The sequence below is a fragment of the Phascolarctos cinereus genome, unplaced genomic scaffold, assembly GCF_003287225.1.
Source record: "Phascolarctos cinereus isolate Bilbo 61053 unplaced genomic scaffold, phaCin_HiC Scaffold_4;HRSCAF=312, whole genome shotgun sequence".
Classification (NCBI taxonomy): Eukaryota; Metazoa; Chordata; class Mammalia; order Diprotodontia; family Phascolarctidae; genus Phascolarctos; species Phascolarctos cinereus.
Genome location: NW_027555847.1, coordinates 404,419,422 through 404,444,259, shown reverse-complemented (window position 1 = coordinate 404,444,259; position 24,838 = coordinate 404,419,422). Strand labels below are relative to the sequence as shown.

General features: G+C 34.8%; 1 protein-coding gene across 1 annotated transcript in view; it reads left to right on the top strand.

Annotated features, from left to right (window-relative positions):
* The window catches only part of NSUN2 (NOP2/Sun RNA methyltransferase 2), a 34,500-nt gene extending 15,523 nt beyond the window's left edge, over positions 1-18,977 (top strand). The window contains exons 9-19 of the mRNA XM_021004448.2: positions 592-722; positions 2,583-2,656; positions 3,214-3,344; positions 4,105-4,201; positions 9,236-9,444; positions 9,872-9,964; positions 11,164-11,299; positions 12,413-12,493; positions 12,764-12,902; positions 15,698-15,737; positions 17,953-18,977. Of these exons, the coding sequence (XP_020860107.1) occupies positions 592-722; positions 2,583-2,656; positions 3,214-3,344; positions 4,105-4,201; positions 9,236-9,444; positions 9,872-9,964; positions 11,164-11,299; positions 12,413-12,493; positions 12,764-12,902; positions 15,698-15,737; positions 17,953-18,316 (1,495 nt within the window). The 3' untranslated portion in view covers positions 18,317-18,977. The remainder of the gene's footprint in view (positions 1-591; positions 723-2,582; positions 2,657-3,213; positions 3,345-4,104; positions 4,202-9,235; positions 9,445-9,871; positions 9,965-11,163; positions 11,300-12,412; positions 12,494-12,763; positions 12,903-15,697; positions 15,738-17,952) is intronic.
* The last annotated feature ends 5,861 nt before the right edge of the window (positions 18,978-24,838 follow it).

Here is a 24,838-nt window from a genome sequence, read left to right as displayed (position 1 = left end):
CACCTCATCATGCATTTGTTAATAGTTATACAAGTTAAGCTTGTATGATGAACTGTGAGTTAACTTGCAAATGGTGATATTCTGTAGTAGACCAACTAAGTTTCAATGCTTAGCTAAAAGAATTCTGTACAGAATCCTGAACATATTGTCTTTGGCATTGCAAGGTTCTCCTAAGCCATGGTTAGACCAGCAGCGGATACCACATAATCTATAACCATTTTCATCCTGGATATATAGTATATTTGTAGTCAGACAAGATCTGGTTTTTCCCATGAGCATAATAACTGCTAAGAGACCCTAACCCAAGAGAAAGAATTCTGGAAGAAAAAAAAAAATTCCAATTCTAAAATATTCCATTTTACGCTGTTACTTATTTTATAGGCCCTGACCATTTGCTGGATTGTTTGGCTAGTTTAACAGCAAATACTTGGTGTGTTTTTGAAGTTACCTTTTTTAACCTAGTGTTTGTTCTATTTTTATGAATTGGTCAAAGTATTTAAGGAACTTCTAGTAAAGTATTCTAGAGGGTTTGTGGATTTCTTTTGGGAGGGAAGTCCATTTCTATTTAATCTAGTTATATTATCCTTTTAGGTTACAGCTTAGGATAGTAACACGTGGGGTTGAGCAGCTGGCAGAGGGTGGCAGGATGGTGTATTCTACATGTTCATTAAATCCTATTGAGGATGAAGCAGTCATAGCCTCACTGTTGGAGAAAAGTGAAGGTAAAAATTATTATTTTAAAATTTGTACATGCATGTAGTGTATAGTTGAATAACATGTTTAACATTTCTTAAACTACCTGGAAATTTGTTGCATTCCTTTCTGAGTGTTTTATACATATTGATTGGAAAGTTGGTATGACCTAACACTGATTTCTGTAACCATTGGACAATATAAAAAATATTAGCTCTCTGTCTACGTTTTTAAGTAAAGCTCTTAACCTTTCATATTTCGTATCCAAAAGACCAAAGGAAGGAGAAATTATATACATAATTTATTTATTGGTACCTTGACTAATCTTTGCAAAACATTTTCCATGTAATTGTAACCATTATTGTTAGCTTTATCTGCAGAGGCAATATTTACAACCAGTTGTGCTTTTTAAAAAATTACCCATTTGTCTTTATTATTCAATAAGGTCCTTTGATTTTGAGCTTTTTAAGTTTTTTCTAGGTTCAGTGTTGCATGTCTTTTATTTTTCTTTATTGCATATCTGTCTATATAAAATACATTGCAAAAAAACTTTGAGATCATAAATATTTGCTTTTAAAATACTTTAAATGCTAAAAAGTTTTGATAAGAATTATTTGATGTATAATTTCCATGAATTATACATACCTAATAAAATTAATACACAGAAATTTCCCAGGTCACTTTTTTGATCATGTGGCAACTAAGATTTTTTTAGAGGTAGCTAAGAATTTACTTTATATTTTCTTGCTTTCATACTTTCAGGAAAGGGAAAAACCAAATTACATCCAAAGTCCTTCCTTTGATTTGATTGTCAAAAGACAAGTTCAGTGAAGAAAAGAACAATCTCAGATTTGAAGTTTCCAAATTTGTAATTGAATTTGTAGCTTTCTCAGCTTCATTTAATATTTTCAGCTTTATTTTACAGTGTAGGCTACCCCCCTCGGCTCTATGTTGCCACATACTTCTTTTTTAAGCATATAGCTTTCACTTATTTAGATTCTCTGGAAGGGCCCTTAAAGAACATAATCCATTCCTTCCTCTGGTGGTATATTTTTAAAAAATAGTGTCTCCCTAAATTCTTTCCTTTCAGTCAAGCCCCACATCTACCCAGTTATCAGGTTTTATTTGATTATATCTCAAAAAAATCTTTTATATCCATACCCTCTCCATTTTATGGCTGCTACCACTTAGTTGGTCTCTTGGCATACATCTTTTCCCTTCTCCAATATAGCTACCAAATGAGTCTTGACCTCCTTCTACATTTGAGTTTAGTCTATCTTGCCGAAGACTTTATTTTAGATATTTGCTTACCCATACTGAAAGGAGAGCTTGCTGCCTCCTGCCTACATTCCCACTCCCCTGATGCTCGGAATGTGAAACTGTAGACGCTAAGCCCACTGCCCCTTCAGCGCTATAGCAATATTGCCTCATTTAGATACTTAGGGGTGCAGTCTACCATCACTCTTCATCCTTCCTAAGAAGGCTTATTAGCTGGCGTAGAATTTCTTCTCTACACTGTACCATTTCCCTCATTCTTGGAGAACTTCAGTGTGTATAATGTCCTCTTAAACATGCTGGCCTCTCATTTCATCCTCCTCCTTAATTCCTTAACTCAGTTTGTTGCACTGATTTTAACCAGTCAGATACAAATCTTAGAAAATATTTCCTTGAGGCAAATAAAGGTAAAACTAGGGTTGGAGATTTTGTGTTTTCTCCCCCCAATTAAAGAAACAAACTTAGAATTTCTAATAATTTATTATAATGATTTATAATGGGAGATATTTAACTAGTGTTTATTTGTGTGTGTGAGAATATATATACACCCATATGTATAATTTAATATATTGTAAATCCCAATCTTGTTATTAACTCTTTTCTCTCTTGTACAGGTGCTTTGGAGCTTGCTGATGTTTCTTCTGAGTTGCCAGGTTTAAAGTGGATGCCTGGGATCACACAGTGGAGGGTAATAAAGAAAATCTTAAAGATGTTTTAAGTGGTTTTAGCTATAAATGACCTATAGAAGAATCCTTCATAGAAGGATTCACCAGTGGCTGAATTACTATTACATTTAATTCAGTAACTTCAGTAAGATAATATTTGGGTACAGAGATTAAGCATAGTTAATAATGAAATAATTTGTAATGTCATGCTACAAAAATACTGGTATTATGATTTCCCAGCCTTACTATGAATAGAAAATGTGTTGTTTTATTCCCTTCTCCTGAATTACATACTTTTATTTTCTCTAGGATAAAACTATAAGCAGCTCTTTTAAGTATGAAATAATTCACTGCTTGAGACTAAAGTGAGGGAGTCTGAAAGTTGTTAAATTTAAGGTTTCAGATTTTATCATTTAATATCTATGCACATTTTCCCTATGAGTCTCTTTCATCATCGTTTACTTTTTAACACAAATGTGAACTTAATACCAGTAATGAAAATTATGGAACTTTTGTGCTTTTTTATATTCAGACAGCATTGATAGACTCAATTGATATGTTTTTGTTTTTTTTCCTGCAGGTAATGACAAAAGATGGACAGTGGTTTGCGGATTGGAAAGATGTACCTCAGAGCAGGCATACTCAAATTCGCCCTACTATGTTCCCCCCAAAAGATGAAGAAAATCTAAAGAAAATGAACTTAGAACGTTGGTGAGTTTGCATATATTGGTGATTGTACACACTCTTATGTACTTTTAGCTTTGAAGGTTTGAGGTGAAAAGGTTGGTTTATTTGTAGGAATTCTTTTGGTAGGCTTTACACATCTCCAGATCGATGTGTGCTACGTCCCTTAGGTGAGTGTTGGTTATTTACAGGAATTTGGGGTCTTCGGTGACCTCTCTTATCTTCCAATTGTATGCAACCCGTGTCAGATTCTCTGGTCACATTCGAGGTGTGTAAAAGTATTTGCACAGGTGTAAGGACCCTTCCTCGCTTGAGATACTTATATTCCCTGTACACATGCAAACTTGTAGCTTCTAAGTTTTATTCCTGGTAGGTAGGGAAATGAAGCATGCTATCAGAATCATGGCTGGGCATACAAGTGAAAGGGATCAAAATTATTTGAAAGAATTTTGAGTTCTTACTTGATTGGTAGTCATGATCATTGTTTTATAATGAACTGATAGAGAAGTTATGATACTTGCTGCAAATGTAGTATTTTAACCACCTCTTAGCAAAGCAATTGTACTGCCAAATTTGTGAAGGACAGAATTTGATAACTCTACAAGTTCTGGTGTTTTATCTTTGTGTTTCTATGCTATTCGGATATGTGGATTTTTTGTTTTTTTTTTAATAAACAAGATTACCATGACCAATTTCTCAGATAACTTGCTGGTTATTTTTATGTATAAAAATAATTCACCAAATTGATGAATAGCTTGAATGTGTTTGTTTTTTGTTTTTTAATTAGCCTTCGGATATTACCACATCACCAGAACACTGGAGGGTTCTTTGTGGCAGTATTAGTCAAGAAGTCTTCAATGCCCTGGAATAAACGTCAGCCCAAGGTAAAATTCGTTCTTAGAATATTTCTACTAAGTAATTGTACTTTTCAGCTGAAACTAATAAGTCAGAAGTAGAGGGAGTGTGAAGGAGGTTACCAGGGGCTTGTCTACCTTGCTGTTCTACAAGTATTAGGTGTTACTATTACCTTCCTATCATCAACCTCAGTGAGGAGAAGAAACTCAGACTCAAAGGAGTAGTGAATTCTTAGTCATTAGTATTGTTAAAGCATACGCTAGGTAACATTGGACAGGGATGCTATGCATAAAGGTAATGAGTAGACATGAGTTTTGTAACTGAATACTGCTTGTTTTATGAAATAGTTTTTTTGTTTTGAATGTTTTCCTTTGTTCAGGTTTATCCCTAAAGTATATGGGAAGAGGAACACCTCCCTCCCTCTTTACAGTAAAAATATGGGTTTTGGTAAGCAAGTCTATTGCCACTTAGTGCTTTATGGTTGTATGAAGTTTAGTTCTGTTTTTTTTTCTCCCTCCAGAATTAAAATATTCTTAATGTATGTTTCATTGGAAGGTTTCTATTGAACTTTTTGTTGATTTTAATTACTCTGCTTTGGACTAAACTTTTGACAACTAAAACTGTACAAAATATATGATTGTATGCCCATTCTGGAATAGGTTGACTATTCTGTGAAATAAATAAAAGACCAGTTTGTGAATGTTGATAAAAGAATATTGAGTTTCCTTAAATATGGTTAGTTAAAGCTCATGACTTCCATTTCATGGCAGAGAATATTCATATTAGAGGTATTAATTAGAGGTCCTCATGTGGTCTGAATGCAATTCATGTCTGAAGCTTGGCTAAGCTGTTTCAGATGGAAATGTTAACTGTCTGTAGCTGGAGTTTCCAGCTTATATTCTAACATTAATTAGACTTGAAGAAAGGAGTGTAAAGCAACAAAAATCCTGGACTCAGATTTGTGGGATATGAATTTGTATTCCAGCTGTGTGACCCTGGACAGTCCTTAACCTTAGTTTCTTGTGTAAAGTGATTAGGTTGGACAAGAATTATCTCTAAAGGTTTTTTCAGTCTCTAATAAATCTTTCCATCTACAAAACAAGGTGAACTGTATTATCTTTTTTAAAAATTTTATTTTTAATATATTGTTAATCACCAGGGTCTGCCTTCTGATCCTCCCACCTCAGCCCCTGACCCTTCCCCTCAATTGAGAACACAAGAACAAAACCTATTACAAATATATATATATATATATATATATATATAGTGAATTAAAATAAATTTCCATGCTGGCCATGACCAAAAAATTTTTGTCTTTGATATCTGAGCCCTTTGTCTCTATCAGGAGGTGGACAACATGTTTAATCATTAATCTTCTAGGATCTTGATTGGTTGTTATGCTGATGAGAGTTCAGCAGAGTAGTGTGCCATTACATTTATAAACCATAACTTGTTCCATCTTGTGGGCACAAAGAGCTTTAAATATTTTTTCGTACATTCTTAGCATTTGTTTTGCTTCAAATTAATTCCATCCTTCATATATCTTCTAATTCCCCGTCCTCCTCCCCCCATTTTCCTTCCCTTTCTGTTTGACTAGTGAGGAAATGGATTTCTGTACCCAACTCTGTGTGTGTGTGTGTGTGTGTGTGTGTGTGTGTGTGTATGTGTATTCATTGTGCTTCCTTCTTTTGCCACTTCAGATGAGAGTGAGGTTCAAATGACAGCCACTGCCCCCAGTATATGCCTCCTTGTTTGTATGGATGTTCCACTGGTGCACCATGATTATGTGAGATAATTTTCCTTTCCTTTCCTTAATCTTTCTTTTCCTTCCCCTTGTGCCCCAGTGTATTCCTCTTCACTTTTGTTTTCATTCTTTTCTTAAGGTCAAGACGTAACATTCCCAGACCTTGTCTAATTGACAGGGTCTTTTTGACTCTGATGCTGATGATGTCCAGAAGGAACGTGTTCTGATATTTGAATAAAAGCGGTTTATCCTCATTTAGTCCTTTATCATTGTTGATTCGTGCTTACCTTTTTACATCTCTTTTCATTCCTATGTTAGAACTTTGAAGGGTCTGTGCAGTTCTGGTCTTTTCATCAGGAATGCTTAGAAGGCTTCTATTTCATTAAAAATCCATTTTTTTCCCGTGTAGGATTATAATCAGTTTTGCTGGGTAGGTTGTTCATGACTGTAAGCCCATATCCTTTGCTTTCATGAATATCATATTCCAAGTTCTCTGCTCCTCAATGGTGGTGACTGTTAAATCGTATGTGATCCTGACTGTGACCCCTCAGCACTTGAAGTTTTCTTTCTGGCTGCTTGCACTATATTTTCTTTGATATGGAAACTGTGGATTTTGGCAGTGATGTTCTTGCAAGTTTCATTTGGGGGTTTCTTTCAGGAGATGATGGGGTGGATTCTTTCTGTTTCTACTTTGTCCTCTGGTTCTAAGAGATCTGCACAGTTTTCTTTTGAGATTTTTTGAAATACAATGTCTAGGCTTTTTTTGGTCATGGTATTCATAGTCCAAGGATTCTTAAATCTTTTTCCCCGTGATCTGTTTTCTCAGTCACTTGATTTTGCTGAGATACCCTACAATTGCTTCTATTTCTCCAACCTTTTGATTGTGTTTTAATATTTCGTGTTGCCTTGCAGAGTCATTGGCTTCTATTTGGGCTGTTCTAATATATTGCAAGTTTGTTGCTTGGGCAAGGTTCTACACGAAAGCTGTTAATTCTCTTTCTAGTTCTTTCTTCTATGGAGCTTAATTGTTTTCAGATTTTTCCTTAAGTGCTTTCATTCTGTTTTATAAAAAATTGTAACTTTTTTTGAGCTCTTGTTTTAAATCTCTTATAAGAATTCTAATTGACTTTGTGCCTAAGCTGTGTTGTTCTCTGAGGCTTTCCTTGTGGATGTTTTGGAGTCATTTTCTTTTTGCCTTTGTGAGTAGAGTGTCCCTGCCACCACAATAGCTTATTATGGTAGGGTTCTTTTTTTTATTTGCTCACTTTTCTAGCCTACCTCCTGACTTTGGACTTGATGTTAGGGCTAGGTTCAGCCACACTTCTAGATAGAAGATCTGGGCTGGTCCTATTGCTGCTTTCCTGTGGTTGATTGTTGTGTTACTCTATGATCTGAGGCATAGGCTGGGGACCTGGGAACTTTCAGTGCCCAAAGTGATCTGATACAGGAGAGAGTCTGATTGCTACCCCCTTCGTCTGAGCACTGTGAATTCTGTCCGAGGTATAGGGCTGAGCAACAAACATCTGCTGCACCTCGACCCCTGAGAAGTTCTCTTGGTTCAGAATGGCAGAATTCCCCTTGGTCTGGCATTCTTGCCTTAGTTATTCCTCTGCTGGCTAGGCAATATACTAGAATTGAAACTCTGCTTTGTGCCTAGTTTCTGAGCCACCTCAGTGCTGCGGCTGGCTTCTGAACGTCTTCCTTTCTTGATACATTAATGCTATCCATGGATGCCACCCACCCTCCTCTGTGACCCAACACAAAGCTGCTAGTTGGCACTGGTTTCTCTTTCGCTATGACCCAAAACAGGTCTGGGCACCTCAGTGCTGCGGCTGGCTTCTGAACGTCTTCCTTTCTTGATACATTAATGCTATCCATGGATGCCACCCACCCTCCTCTGTGACCCAACACAAAGCTGCTAGTTGGCACTGGTTTCTCTTTCGCTATGACCCAAAACAGGTCTGGGAATATCTTGCATGTCTGGGACTTCCTCTTGCTGCTGTATGGCCCTCACTAAGGGCCAACTCCATACCCAGGTAAGTTCACAACCTCCACCCGGTGTCCCTAGACCTCTTTGTCTGTTTCCTGTGCCAAACTAGGCTGGACAAAGGACTCGTAACTTTTTCTGGGTTTCCCCACCAGAATTCAGTTTGGTGCATTTTCTGGATGTTTGGAGGAGTTTGAGGGGAGCTCACTGCAGTGCTTCCTACCACTGCCCTCTTCCAGGGTTATAATTATCTCAGTCCCTTGTGGAAATGCCTTCATTAAAATATGATTTTAAATGATTTCTGCTAACTTTAAAGAACATTTGAAAGAGCCTCTGGATGTTTTGCAAAAGCAGAATTGAAGCTGTTGTTCCTGTTAACTCAAAATTCTTTATAAATAAGTCCTTATAATTCCTTCTAGTTTATTTCAGAGAAACATTTTTTTTTCCTTTTCAGATGAATTTGCTCTCATTCTTATAAAAATTCAAAGTTTGCAAAGACAATATGTATCTATTACATATAGACTCTGGCAGAATGACCTGCATGTTAGCTGCTTGTAACTGTTAGAGCAGGGGCTCTTAATGTGGAAACTGTACTTTTTTTTTTAAATTTTGATAGCTGCATTCAGTATAATTTGTTTCCTTTGTAATTCCATGTGTTTTATTTTATACATTTAAAAATAGTATAAAAAAAGGGTCCATAGCTTTCACTAGACTGTCAGAGGTATCCATGACACAAAGGTTTTAAGAAGCCCAGTTTTAGAGACTTTTTGAATATCTAAATGATTTGTATCCACTGGTTTCCTGTTTTCTATATGTGTGTGGCATAAATATGTATACATGCACCTCACACCTTCAAACTTGTTAGACTTGATTTCCCCATAGGACCTGCTGGAATCATTTAGGGTCATATGCACTTATGGCATATGTACACAAGCATCAGATGTGCTTGCTTTTTTGTATTTTAAACTATGTCTAAACCATAGGCATGCAAGCATTTCAGTTTTTCCTCATTAAAACAAGCACTAATTTTCAGACTCTTGCTGCATTTTATTCATGTGCAATATTGGGATAGAGCTCATTTCCACACTTGAAAGGTTTAGCTTATATTTAGTTTAGATTATATTAAGTTCATAATACCTGTATTTCAAACTCTATTAATTCTATTAAGGAGAATACAAATTAAGGTTAAATGAGAGAGATAGGTCATTTGATGGCCAAGGTCCAGTTTAACCTTGGTTCTGTGCATTGGAGTTGATGATTTGCACACTGGTAATGCAAGTTGAAGTTCTGTATATGTAAAATATATTACTGACTCTGATGGTTCTCTGATAGCTCCAGCGAAAATCTCCTATAGATACAGAAGCTGCGGAATCTAGCCCTTCAGTCCCTGTAGAGATGACTGCTTCAGCCCCTACAGAAACAAGTCTTACAGCTTCTGTAGAAACAGGTGACAGATCTGTTACTGAAACTGAGGGGGAAGAAAACATACAAAGAACTCAGAATTTGGAGAGTGACATGAACAAGAAAGATGGTGTTTGTGGGTAAGCAGTTCATATCCTCATTTGAATGTTTTTATAGTTTCTAAGACCAATGTTAAATTGGATGGGATTTGAGAAGCGCACTTTTAAAAAATATAGCTAGATTATTTCCTTTAGGTGGGATGGAGCAGTAGAAAGCACACACTTAGTTGGCATAAAAGTTAAAGATATAAGTTTCTATTTCCTAGTTTATGGTACTTCACAATTTGTTTTCTAAGAATTTTTTCTGTTCTTTGCTTGGAGTCAATAAATTTGACAAAGTCTGGTCAAAATCAGAATTCTATCAGTAGCTTATATGTGAAGCTTAGGGGGGGTATGGAAAGGTGGAAGAGGAAAATTTGAGAATATATTTTTGCTTTTTTGTTTAAATAGTATTAATTACCATGATAATTAATTACAAATTTGTTGGTCTTATCACATGATGCTTTAGCCCACCCCCATCAAAGAAAATGAAGTTATTTGGATTTAAGGAAGATCCATTTGTATTTATTCCTGAAGATGATCCATTATTTCCACCTATCCAGTAAGAATAATTTGTTGTTTTTATTTTAATGAATTAACAAATAATGTGTAATCATTAATGGTTGTTCTTGTATTGGGCTAGATCATAAAAGACATCATATTAATGTACCTTTTTAATGAAAGGACTATCAAACTAAGTTCAGATAAAATGGGAACTCTTACATTACTGTTTAATGTGGTAAAAATATTGGGGTGTCTACTACAGCCAATAATATAATATATGAAGCAGAATAAAAATAAATATCTGAAAAAGTACAGTTTGTGTCCTACATTAATGATAATTTCTTAACATTAATGTTCAGGTTTTCTGGTATTGTAAACCAAAATTCTCACTTGAGTTTTAAAGTAGTTTTCTGTTAAATGCTTTTATCTTTCTTTAAGTGGACCTTATTAATTAAACTGATCACACCTGAAGTGGGAGTTTACATTTACTTTTATATCAAACAGCCTCTCAGATCAATTATTCTTATCATGTGTAAAAATACTGTGTTTTATTTGACACTTAAAGCTGCTAAATGTATTCAGATTGCTGTTGGGAGACTTTTCTAAAATATGTCAGCTTTTAATCCTATTAATAATTGGGGTTTTTTAAAGGTTTTAATTGCCCAGCATTGTTTTCTTAGATAACTGCAGCAGCTTGATCTTCCCTTTACTTTTAATCATTAACTTTTCTATTTTTCTTTAGATATAAAGTATGCTCTGGTAGTTCATAATTAGTACCTTGCATAAGCATCCCTAAAAAGTTGGGTGTTGTGTAAGATGTGTGAAGTGCGCTTATTCAGATGTTAATAGTGGCGTCAGTTAACAGTTTCTTGTTGCTACCCATCTGTAAACATTACCATCATGCATTCTCTTTCTAGGCTGCTCAGGGCCATTTTCCTGGTCTTATTGGTCCTGTTGATTAGGTCTGTTACGGTAGGTAGGCGATGTTTCTTAAATGGACATTTTATTACATAAATGAAAATAAAACTACTTTCAGCCATAGATAGTGCAAATGAATCTTTAGTTTGGAACCAGTTGTGATTTAAGGAGCAAAATAGCCCTAAATTATAATAAAGTGTTTAAAGTCAAAACCTGTGGATAGAGAGTAAATCATATCTCTTCATAGATGATGTATTTGGAAACAGTTTGGAACTCAAGAAGTCATAAATTAATGAATTCTGAACTTAAGACATATAAAATACATTATTTTGTTTGCAGGAATTTCTATGCTTTGGCACCTTCATTCCCAAAGATGAATTTATTAACTCGAACCCAAGAAGGGAAGAAAAGACAATTATATATGGTTTCAAAGGAGCTAAGAAATGTGCTGCTGAATAATAGTGAGAGGATGAAGGTATAACTTAACATTTTAATAACCAATGTATAAATAAGGATATTTGCCTCTTATGTCTATTTTGGAAATAAGCCTTGACTTCTACAAATATACATATAGTTTGTGAATGTTAATAACTAGGAGCTATCTTTTTAAAGTTTTTAAATTAGGTAAGAAAGTATTAGGATTGAAATAACCCTGCCCAGTGCTAAAATCTGTTATGTTGTTTTCAGACTTCTTAGCAATTAACTTACCTTAAGATTTATAGATTTTAAAAGTTAGTTTAAATAAAACTAAAATAACATTTTGTGACTGCCTATCCTAAATCATTTCTTACTAGTACCTTTATGTAATGCGGTTCTCACAACTTGTATCACCAGACTGTCTCATACTTGAGACTGAGCTATAACATGGCTTCTTCCACTGAGAAAGAAGTTGGGAAAGTGAAGCTAAGGAGTGTACAGCAGCATAAACTTGCATTTTGTAGGTCACCTTTCTACTCTTTTTATTATGTTCCTTTATTCTTTTCTCTTCTTTCCTCCTCTCTCATCACAATCTTCTCTGTCATAATTATCTTAACTAAATACACACAATATATAGGAAAATCTCACCTTTTTGAGAGGCAGCGTATTCTCTTGGAAAGAACTCTGGATTGGGAGTAGGAAGAGCTGGGTTCAAATTCTGGCTGTACAATTTACTATCCTAAATAAGTCTCTTAAGGTTTCTGGGCCAGTTTGATCTCTAAAGTGAGGGGTTTAGATTGTTTGGGCTCTTAAGGTCCCTTCTTGTTCTAAATCTCTGGTTTGCATCTTCTCTAAAGCATTGAACTCTGAGCCACCCTTCCTAAGCCCATGCTGTAGAAAGATACCACATTTGAATTCAGAAACAGCAGCTGTGTTTTTTTGGTTGTTTGTTTGTTTTTGACATATATTCCCCATTTTATGGTTGATAGGCCTGCTTCATCATTCTCCCCCCCCCCCCAATTTATCTATGTCTTAGAAAGGAAGGACAAATCAGGAACCATTTTATTCCATCATACCCTCAATAAAAGTGAATATGTTTCTTTTTGAATCTGAGTACCCACCCTCAAACTTTATAATTCCCAACCTTCAAGTATGTTTTTATCATTTGCAGGTTATTAACACAGGGATAAAAGTATGGTCTCGGAATAATGATGGTGAACAATTTGGTTGTGCATTCCGCCTGGCACAAGAGGTAACTCTGAAATTCCTGATTTCTAGTCACAGAATTTTATAAATTTTGCAAAGCTAGTCTCTAAATGCTGAAACTGATTTACCAAACACCAAATTTCAGACTTCAGGTGTGTCTTTCCCAAGGCTGAAATGAAAACACTCAATACTTGAGTTTTATTAGAATTCGGTATTCAAAGATATCTGTTTCTTAATTTTAAAAGATGTGTTGGGGTTTTTTTGTTTGTTTAGATGAAAATGATGACATTTTGATTATCTTTCTTTATTCCAACAGGGAATATATACATTGTATCCATTTATTAATTCAAGAATCATTGTTGTGTGTATAGAAGATATTAAAATTTTATTAACCCAGGAAAACCCATTTTTTAGTAAGTTTAGCAGCGAGACACACAAACAAGCTAAGGATATGGGTAAGTTTTTGTTATGTGAACGATGGAAGAATATAATCAAAATGAAGTTAATTTAGATTGGCCATTATGCTTTTTAAAATACAGGGGTTTTTTTTGCTTTTACATTTTTCATGTTAAGTTAAAACCACATCATGTTTTTAGCTTTATTTTCTGTCTTTATTGGTATCAGTATATTAATACCAGCACTTTGTTGAGTCAGATCTGATTTTTCCATTTTCTCAAAAATATTTTTCTCACAACCATTATTTGTACCAGCCAAAATACTCTCATGAGCAAAGTTTGTGCAAGTAAACTTAGGTCTCCTAACCTGGATTTTTGACATCCAAGACTCCTCACCTATCATTAGCATTATCTTAAGAAAAAAAAAGCATGTGGTCTTTCGAGTTCAGTTGGGAAAGCAATGCTGTATGCATACAAAGACAAAAATGAAAGTCTCAGCCCTCAAGAAGCTTGTTTTCCACTTTAAATTATACTAACCACTTTATTAGTGACTGGAGTTTCCCAAACAAGTTTTCTTGTAACTTCATCTGCCAGATACAGTTTTGTTTGATGCTCTCTCCTCTAAAACTCTCCGAAGACTGCTTAGAAAATAGTTCAGTAGGACATCAAGCCAAAAAACTAAGCAGTCAAAAGCAGCAGCCTAACCACAGATTGAAATTTATCTGATTGCATTTACGAATTGTAATTTCTTTTTTTCTTTATGTAAAAATACCAAAATACTTCCCAGATAGAAATAAGATACGTAGAATATGTTATTTTAAAATATCTCCAAGTAATCCAGAAACAAGTGAGAAAGGAACTTGAACAATAGAACAAAGTGATCGAAGCTTCAGTCTTATGTGTAAACATTTAGTTAAATATGTAAATATTCACCGTAAGCCATGTTTCATTTGACATTTTGAACAATATTATTTAGATAAAATAAAATGAAAAATTATTACATCCTCTGTGCAAGGTAGTTAAAAAGTACTGAAGATCTTGCATAAAATTGAGCCTTATTTACCGTTTTTTAATTTTTATATTTCATGCACTTGTCTGTTAATGTAGATAAGAACTTCATATTTCTTCTTGAGAAAAAAAAGCATTCTTTTTCCTCTAGTTTGTGCTCATTTTATCCCTATTTTATTCCATCTATTTTAACCTATTTCATCCTGTATTTCTGGCTCGATTTTATAGAATATAAATGGTAATGATTATTTCTCTTTTATGAAGAGAATGCAGCTTTTACTGGTCCTTAGAAAGTACAAAAGATTATAAGAAATGTCATGTTGGAGCTTTCCAGTGGTCCATCTAGTACAGTATTTTGTCTCCTGATAGTAACTAAGGGTGTAAAGGATTTCCATATGTTATCAACTCAGATATTTTGCTTTTATTTTTTCAATGATATTCTTAATTATTACAGTAGTAGCTGGAAACAGCATTATTGTAGAGTGCATGATGCTGCTAGAGATGGCATTTAACTTTTTTGATTTAGAGTAATTTAATCTTTATATCACCTTCCTAACTTCTGGTTCTGTCAGTGGCCCTTTGCTTCTTAAGAGTGCCAGATTGCCTTCATTCCCTATACCCAGTCATTTGTCAAGTTTTATTCTTCCCTCACTTGCATCTATTTTGATTCCCTCTTCTACCGCCTTAATCTAGGCACTCCTCAGCAAACCACATTTTAGCTGTCCTTTCTGATTCCAGGGTCTTTGACTCTGTCTTGCCCCTTTAGCTTCCAGATACTCCTTCAGATGGATTAGAATTGTTTTGTTCAGCCCCACATAACAGAACGAGCGATAATAGGTGGAAATTGGAAAGAAGTAGATGTAGGGTTGATGTAAAGGAGAACTTCCAGACAGTTAAGCTATCCAAAAGTGGAATGATCTTTCTGAGGAGTTAGGTGTCTTACCCCTCAGTAGAGAGAGGTCTTTAAGCCAAGACTGGATGAACACTTTTTCAAGTTTGTTGAAACACAGCATTTCATAGTTCAGGACCTGTAATCAAGAAGGCCTGGATTTCTCTTCTGTGATTGTGGTCATGTCTCTTAACTTCTCTGTGCCTCAGTCTTTTAATTTGTAAATTGGAGCAAGTGATATTTAATAGTACCTATCTCATAGGCAAATGGGATCATGTATGTAATGTCCTGGTTTGCAAAATCATTTGATATTAATAAGCTCCTTGGTACATGGGACTGGTTTTTTTTTTGTCTTTTTTTGGCTTTGTATCCACAGCTCAGTGCTTTGCATATATTAGGTACTTATTAAAAAGCTTGTTGTATTGGATTATGTAGGAAGTCTTTGTTCAGATACAAGTTTGATTAGATGACCTCTTAAGTTTCCTTCCATCCCCGAGATTCTGTGATCCTAAAATACTATCTTTGTTATCTTAATTCCCCACTCAAAAAAAAAACCATTATCACCACCAGATTTCTTTGCAATATCAAATCTAAAGTCCTCTGGTGGAATTTCAAAACCCTTTTGTAATCTAGCTTTGTTGTACCTCATCATATTTTAAGAAATATCCAAGCTTTCCTTGACTACACTTCCTTAATCTCCCCTTTCTCTGAATTCCTGTAGCACATCTGTATCATCATTTTGCCGTTTGATTTTATAGTGTATATATTGTCTGAATATTTTGTGTGTAGATACCATGTCTCTCTAGCTAGATCATAAACATCTTCTTAAAGGTGTGGTCCATTTTTTACACTTTGTATCCTCCACAGTGCTGAGTACATTGTAGGTTGTCACCAAATAATCCTTGACATCATTTAAGCTAGAAATGGTACTAGTAAATATCTTTGGTTTCTCTTCCAGCTAAAGGAAGCATTGTCCTGAAATATGAACCAGATGCTCAGTAAGTAAACAAATGTCCTTTGATTAAATGGTTAGGTGGAGGATTTAGAGTTTTCATTTGTGAGAGGGCATTTTGAAATGGTAGGAATTTGAATGATTTTCATTTATCTTGAAATTTTATTTAAAATAATTTGAAAGGCAAATTCTGAAAAGCTCTCCAGAACACTACTGGGAACATTTGAAAACTAAACTTTTATCTAGCTCTGTTAGCATATGTATTGCAGTCAACAGCTGTTACCCGTGCATTTTGAGAGCACCTTGAAGAAAATGCCAGCTTAAAACTGCCTCTGAATTTAGTTAACTCTAGAAGAAAAATCACTCCCCAGAGCTTTAAGCAGAAATAAATCTTGAAAATTCTTTGAGAAATTAATAATGTCTTTAAAAGAATTTTATTTCTTCTTGTTGAATCCGGTCTGGGTAAGTAGCAGTAGAACTGCAAACTAAGGGTGTTCCTGACATTACCTGGCTAAATAAACTTGGAAACAGTGCCTTTTTTTTTTCCCCTTCAGTTCAGAATGGCAGGTTCTTGGGTTGGAAGTACAAAAGTAAAGCAAGTACTTTACAGGTTATTAGGAAATCGCTAGAAAATGGCTTAAAAATCTTAGAATAGTTGTCTTCTTCATCCCTTTTTATCATTCTTCTTCCTATTGTTGGCTTGACCGGAGATAGGCTCTGCTAGTCCTCCCTTGGTCTAGTAATGAGATGCAGCTTTTATCACTACCTCTTTGTGTGTTCTGAAATTATTGATTGTCTTCTATGTGCATCCTGCTAATGCTAGCCATGAGGGTAACTCAAGCCTGGCTCCTGATCTTAGGACTCTGAAACCCAGATGAGATTTAAACAGGTAGAATTGATAAACAGTGCAAGACAATATGTGATTAAATACCACAGGATGTAGTACAGACAAGAAATAAGTGCTGTAAGAATTCAGAAGAAATTTTAATGTACATTTGAGCTGTGAAAGAGCCTTATTGAAGAGATGTAGAGGTTGAGCTAAATCTTTTTAATTTTTAGGCAGTTGGGGTTAAGTGATTTGCCCAGGGTCACACAGATAGTAAATATTAAGTATTTGGTCTGAGGCTGGATTTGCACTCAGATCCTCCTGACTCTAGGGCTGATGCTCTGTCCACTGTGCCACCTAGCTGCCCCGGTTGAGCTAAATATTGAAAAGATGTGTATGATTTGGATAATGAGAGCCGTATAGTAATGGGAGTGAAAAAGATATGGTATATCCAGGAGGCAAGGATTAATGTGGTTAGAACAGGGCTTGTATAATGTCGAGTAGTAAAAAATAAGTTCATTGGTTGAATGCTAGGTTTGGGAATTTGGGGTTATATTCTATTCACACAAAAAGAATTAGAAGTTTTAAAGTAGATTAAGTGATATGATGAAATTAGTATCTTAAGACCTTTAGTTTGGCACTGTTATTTAGGTACATTGGAGGAAACCAGTTAGGAAGAATTGAGCTAGGATGATGGCAGTGGGATCAGATAGAAAGGGATGGTAAATGAGGCATTCTATGGAAAACTCGACAGGATTTGTTATCTGAGTGAAATGTAGGAAAGAGGAAAAAATGAAAGCTGTTTCTGAAGTGTGGGAAAAGTCATTTCATTAACAGAAATAAAAAAAGTTAGGGGGAAAAAACTTCTAAGGGAATGGGACAGAAGAGAAATGAATTCATTTTTAAGACACGTGAAGTAGCATCTTAGAATTCTCAGACCGTATTATGTGAAGAACAGTTGCCAATCTGCATTGGTAATGAGGATTTCTTCACTATGAGGTCTCTACACCATGAAATTTCAAAGGTTTTTTTTTTTAATATCAGGCAGTGTTTTTCTTTTTAACCAGCATCCCCAGTAATAAGTATCTTGGTGCAAAAAGTATAGGGTTGGATTGTTTTTTCCTTAAGAATGTTGTCCATTGAGATCTGTTGATTGGTTTCTTAGTTCAGCATAGGGATTAGAGACTGGACCTATGCTTCCATTGGCATAGGGATTTTCTGCTAAGAAGTTAACCCGATCATCACGACTTGGCACCTTCCCTTCTACTCTATTCTCATAGCGTTCATCTTGGGGAGGCTGAGAAAGGAAGGGACCTCAGTCACTATGAAATCATTGACAATATTTGCTGTTATCTCATGTACTACATCTTTTGACTTTTTTAATTACTTCATTGTTCATATGAAAAAATGGAATATTTTCATATTTCGGATACAGGAAACCAGATACTCTTCAGTGTCCTATTGTGTTGTGTGGATGGCGTGGAAAGACTTCAATTCGTGCTTTTGTGCCCAAGAATGAACGACTTCATTACCTAAGGATGATGGGAGTGGAGGTGTTCAGAGAGAAGAGAAAAGAAGAGTCTAAAAATAAATTAGAGGAGAGCCAGGCCATTGCTAAGCAAATAGATAAGGAAATGGATATGGAATGCAGAACAAAAGAATTGGTCAACTCAGATTCACAAATGGAAGAAGACTTGGATGAGTTGATGCAGGAACCATTGGAAAGTACACTTGATGAACCGGAGAGTAAAACAGGAAATGACAAGCCACAAGATTCTGAAAATGAAACCCAGTGTTGACCATAATAATACCAAAGACTCAGTGCTTTTTAGTTTGCATCTGCCTGTCTTGCTTTGTTGAGTTAAAAATCTAGAACTTTGACTTGTAATATATTTTTAAAAATTTATTTACAAACAAGAGGCATGAACATCATCATACACAGCCTCTCATTTTACTCTTGTGTGGAGCTTAGCAAGAGATATTTTTCAGCTGCTTACAAAATAACTGCTTTTCTTGGCTCCTTTGTTTTTATGACACTGCTGGTTTTGGTATGTCTATTGCCGGCAATGGACTTTGCACTAGTAAAATTTTATTTCTGTTGTGAAGCCTGAAGAATAAAACTGCTTATGGGTTTTCCTTTTTTAGAACCCTTTTGTGTTATGCCTGTATTCATTGGAAAGAATTCTTCTAAAGTACAGATGAATGGATCTTAAGGTCCATTAATGATTTTTAAAATACATGCATACGTATATATACATACATATACACATACACACGTGTGTGTGTGTGTGTGTGTATATGTATATATATATATATATATGAACCCTTATGAAAAATGCTGTTTGCTTTAATAATTGTGTGAGTTGCACATTTTCATGGTACATTTTTATGCAATGAGGTTAATATCTGAGTTTTCAGGTAACCATTATACTTTTTGAAATAAAGGACAAGTAAACTTTTTCTCAGAATAGTTTATTATTTATTGTGATTTTGCTTACCAATAGAAAATGGTCTTATTTAACTGAATCTTTTATATGGTTCTGTTTTTATTATTAGTGCCTCCACTTGCTTTTTTAACTTTCAAGTACTTAACTTTGCAGTCTGGCTTTCAACTTCATCATTCATGAAACTGCTTTCCAAAGTTACCAGTGATCTCTTACTTGACAAATTTAATGGACTTTTCTCAGTCCTCATATTGATCTCTGTAGCCTTTGACACTGTCAGTTACACTCTTCTTTATACTCTCCTCATGATTTTCATGATGACTTTCATGACAACTTTTTCTCGTTTCTCCATGTTGATCTCTTCCTTTGCTGATTCTTCAGGTAACATCAGCTAACTGTAGGTATCCCTCTTGAGACTGCCTTTCCTCTTATCTTCTCCCTCTATAGTATTTCACTTGGTGATATCAACTCCCATGGATTAACTTTTATATGACTGAAGATGAAAGAAAAGGACCTATATGTACAAAAAATATTTATAACAGCTCTTTTCTTGGGGCAAAGAATTAGAAACTGAGAGGACGCCCATCAATTGGGGAATGGCCGAACAAGTTGTGTATGTGATTATGATGGAATACTCTTCTGCTATAAGAAATGATAAACAGGATGCTCTCAGGAAAACCTGGAAAGACTTGCATAGGCTAATGCAAAGTGAAATGTACTGTGCACAAAGTAATAGCAGTATTCTAAGATGTTCATCTGTGAATTACCTGGCAATTCTCAGCAGTACAATGATCCAAGACAACTCTGAAGTACTTAGGATGAAAAATGCTATCCATTCCTAGAGAAAGAACTGATGGTGTCTGAATACAGTTTGAATCATATTTTTTTAACTTTATTTTTTTGAGTGATTTTTTTTTGTCTGTTTTCTTTCACAATATGGCTTTTATATTTTTTGCATGACTACATGTGTATAACCTATATCAAATTGCTTGTCTTCTCAGTGAGGGAGGTGGGGTGGGAGAAAGGGAAAGAATTCATAACGCAAAGTTTTAAAAACCAATGTTAAAAATGGTTTTTTTATGTGTAACTGGGAAAAATAATAAGATAATGAAATTTGGAAAAAAAAGTCTTAAAAGTCATAAGGGTCTAACCGTAAAAATGAACCTTGTGGTCTTTTAAAATTATCAGACAGATAACTTTAAAAATGGGAAAATAATTTTACTTTCTTTATCAATATAATTTTATGTATAAAATCCTTAATCTAATTTTGAGAACTTACTAGTAAAACATACTGAAAGCTTGAATTTTCCATACTAGATATATTTAGAAGCCAATCATATGCATATGTATATAGTTCTTAGAAAAAACTAATTCTATTACTTTCTCAAAATTTGCTACTTTAATTAGAAAACTTTTACATTACATCTTTGTCTTATTACAATGTCTAATTCTACCTTTAGGAGGATATATCCCTATATTATAATTTGATCACAAATACAGATAAAAATTGTAAGTTATTTTTTTATAGTTGCATCCTCTTACAGTAAACTCAGAGATGTTCCAGTAACAATCTATTAATTGATTTAGTATTGTACTTAGAAAACCTACTGGTCACCTGGCCAGATTATGAAAATTTGCTGTGGCAGGAAAAGAAGGGACAGTGTTAAAATAATGTCAGGACTCATCCTGTCAAGGACACAGACTGCCCTGACATATGCCATTACAGGGAAAACTCCCTTAGCTCTATTTGATTCCAGGCACAAGTCACAGAGTATCAAAAACTAGTCTCAGGATTAACCATGTGGGGAAATTTCCTGTTAAGAAAGGAAATAGTACTATGGGGAAACTGAGTTAAGGGGATCCTACCTTAGGCCATGCCAAGGTTTGTTTCTTCTCCCCCCCCCCCCCGAGTTTTCCCAGGGCCAGACATCCACCTGGAGCAGTTCTCAGACTGTAAGTACATTCAGTTTTCTACACTGGGCTTCATGACAATTCATACAACTATCATTGTAATAACAAAGCAATAGCAAATTATATTCCCAAGAGTTTTTACCTCAAGTAGCAAAATTTCACTAACCATAGCTTAGGACTTGAATATCTTTAAACCACTATGTACATTTTCATAATTTTTGTAAGTGATGGGCAAGATTTTTCAAATGAAAACTTAACTATTATGGTAAGCGTTATCAGTTTTAAAACAAAATGTACCCCATTAAATATTTTAAGTTTTCAGATTTCTTTTTTTATCATGTTCTTCTAAAAGTTCAATTCATAATCTAACAGTATCCAGATTTTTAAGTTTTTAACAGCATTTCTGATAAATTATTCCCCAAATTTCACAATATAAGAGAATTTAGAAATATGCAAAGTATCCTATATTTAAAACATGAAACAAAACTTATTACTAGTCAGATGATACCAATTCAGCCAAATTCATTTCCAAATTGTCTTACATAGAAAATCATTAATGTTATTACATTTGGTATTTTATACTAATCACATCTAAAACCTGGCATGCAATTACATTCAGTTAAAGAAATTATTATAGTAAACATTTATGTAGTGCTTACCATATGCCAGTCACTGTGTTAAGCACTTCACAATTGTTTCTTGGCATAGTGCTGATAGATTGTCTAGGTTTCATAGGCATATAAAATGAAGACAGCAGAATGGCTCTGTAGACTTCAATTTGGTAGGCAGTCTTTTACCTCTTCTGTCCCACACTTTCCTTCAGAGCCTCACAAACACCAGTGCTGAATACAAAATTTGACATTCTTATGCAAGATTCATGAGAAGCATGAAAAGGTAACATAATGGACTCAATAAGGTTAAACTATTTACATTCCTGTGTAGGAAGATGATTCATGTAACTCCTAAGGATTTAATCATTAGAGCAATTAGATGGAGTCTACATAGAGGAAACTGAGTCAAATATATTTGGATGATTCACCACCCCCCCCCCAAAATGAAGGGATGAGAAAGAGGGATGCACTGGGAGAAGGGGGATGGAAGAGGAAGAATGAAGAAAATTATCTCACATAGAAGAGGTGTGCAAGGAAGAACTTTTAGTGGGGAGGAGAAGATGCTTGAACCTCACTGTCATCAGAATTGACTCAAAGAGGGAAAATATATGTACACATGCACTGGGTATAGGAATCTATCTTACCCAACAAGGAAGTGGGGGGGGGGAAAGGAATAAGAAATAAGAGTGTCAGGATGATAAAAGGAAGGGCAGGTTAAGAGAGTTGACTAGTGGTCAGAAACAAAACAAACTTTGGAGGAGGGACAGGGAAAAAAGAAGGATGAACTAGAAAATGGATTGGAGATAAATACACAGTTCGTAATCATAACTGTGCATGTGAATGGAATGAACTTTTATCCATAAGATGGGAGTGGTTAACAGAATGGATTAGAAACCAGTATCCAATAATATGTCGTTTACAAAAAGAGGCACTTGAAACATAAAGACACAGAACTAAAATTGAGGATTGGAGCAGAATCCATTATGCTTCAGCTAAAGTAAAAAAAAAAAAGGTAGGGGTAGCAATCATGATCTCAGACAAAGCAAAAGCAAAAATAGACTTAATTAAAAGATAATCAGAGAAACATTTTAATAAAAGGTGCCATAGAAAATGAATATTGAAAATTACAGCAAATTGCTCTGATAAAGACTTCATTTCTCAAATATGTGTGGAACTGGGTCAAATTTATAAAAATAAGAGCCATTCCCCAATTAACAAATAGGCAAAGGATATGAATAGGGAATTTTCAGAAGAAGAAATCAAGGTTATCTATAGTCATATAAAAAAATGCTCTAAATCAGTATTGATTGGAGAAAGGCAAACAAAAACAACTGAGGTACCACCTCACACCTATCAGATTGGCTAACATGACAGAAAAGGAAAATGATAAATATTGGAGTGGATGTGGAAAAAAAAAAGTTGCAAAATGATCCAATCATTCTAGAGAACAATTTGGCACTATATCCAAAAGGCTATAAAACTGCATACTCCTTAACCCGGCAATACCATTGCTAGGTCTGTATCCCAAAGAGATCAAAGGAAAAGACCTATGTGTGTATGTGTGTGTGTGTGTGTGTGTGTGTGTAGCAATTCTTTTTGGGGTGGCAAAGAATTGGAAATTGAGGGGAATCCCATCAATTGGGAAATGGCTGGGCAAGTTGTAATATATGATTGTGATGGAATACTATTGTACTATTTGAATGATGAGGGAGTTGGTTTCAGAAAAACTTGGGAAAACCTATATGAACTGATGCAGAGTAAAGTGAGCCAAACCAGAGAATCCGTATACATAGTAACAGCGATATTCTAAGGATGATCAACTGTGAAATGCTTAACTAGTTTGATCAATATAATAATCCAAGACAATTTTGAAGGATTCCACGATGAAAAATGTTATCCACCTTCAAAGACAGAATTGATAAACTCTGTAAATCAAAATATAATTTTTTTTCACTTGTTAAATTTGTCTTGCTTCTTTGTGATATGGTTAATATGGAAATATGATTTCATATGTATAATTGATTTCATATTGCCTTTTCCATGGGTAGAGGGCTGGTGGGAGGGAGAGAATTTGGAACTCAAAATTGAAAAAGAAAAAAGAATATTAAAAATAAATAGTAAATTTTAACAAATGTGTGCATATATATGTGTGTGTATATGTGTGTGTGAGTTTACTATCAATTTTACTGATACAAAGGGTTGTAGCATGCAATTTACAAATAACAAAAAATTTACAATATCTTTATTGTTTGAATAAATAAATACATGTTCTAGAAAATCACATTATTTAAAAAAAAAAAAAGAGTAGTGGGGAATAAAGCAGGATAGGTAAAGAGCCAGTCTGTGGAGAACTTGAATAACAGAGTTTAGATTTGATTTGCAAGGTAATACTTCTAATGCATTTTGAGCAGAGAAAAAAGATAAACTCAAGTTTCTCAGAGTTGTAAAGGGCATCATAATGAAAATGTTCTCAAAACATTTTTTTTTCTGTGGGATAAACAAGGTACTCCATCTCCCACCTGCATGCATTTTCACTGATTGTCCCTTGTGCTTGGAATTTTCTCCTTTCCTAGCTCTGCTTTCTGGCTTTCTTCAAGTCCCAACTAAAATCCCACCTATTACAAGAAGGCTTCCTTGATCCCCCTTAGTTTGAGGGCCTTCCTTTTGTTGATTATCTTCAATTTATCCTTCATACATCTTGTTAAAAGTTGTTTGCATGTTGTCTCCCTCATTAGACTGAGAGGGAGTTTTTCCTTGTTTTTCTTTGTATCCCCAGCACTTAGCAGAGTGCCTGGTATATAGTAGGTACTTAATAAATGCTTGTTTGCTGACTGACAGGGAGAACTCTTGAGTAAGGGAGGACAGCTAGTTAGGAAGCTAACATGAAAATTTTATCCATAAGATGGGAGTGGTTAACAGAATGGATTAGAAACCAGTATCCAATAATATTTAGTGATAAGGTTGAGGAAGTACTAGACGTTGTTAATAGCAGCAATATAGAAGAAACAATCTGAGACATTGAGATAAAAGAATCAAGAAAAAGTGGAGTAATTGTTAGAATAACTCATCATTAGTCCTTTTGTGAATAAGGATAGGAGAAAGGAAAGTTAAATTTCTAAGCTTTAGAGACTGGAAGGATGGCAATGCTATATAAAAATGAAAACTTGTGAAGGAGAGACAGTTTGGAAAGCAGTGGATAAGCAGCATCCTCTAATGGAAAGTCCTATATTTGAAGTCAGAGGACCTATCTTCATTTTGGGGTCTGCTACTTAGTATCTGTATAACCTTGGTGTTGCAGACTATTCTAATATCAGCATTCTCATTCAGTATTGGGGTAAAATGAGGCTAACAGATT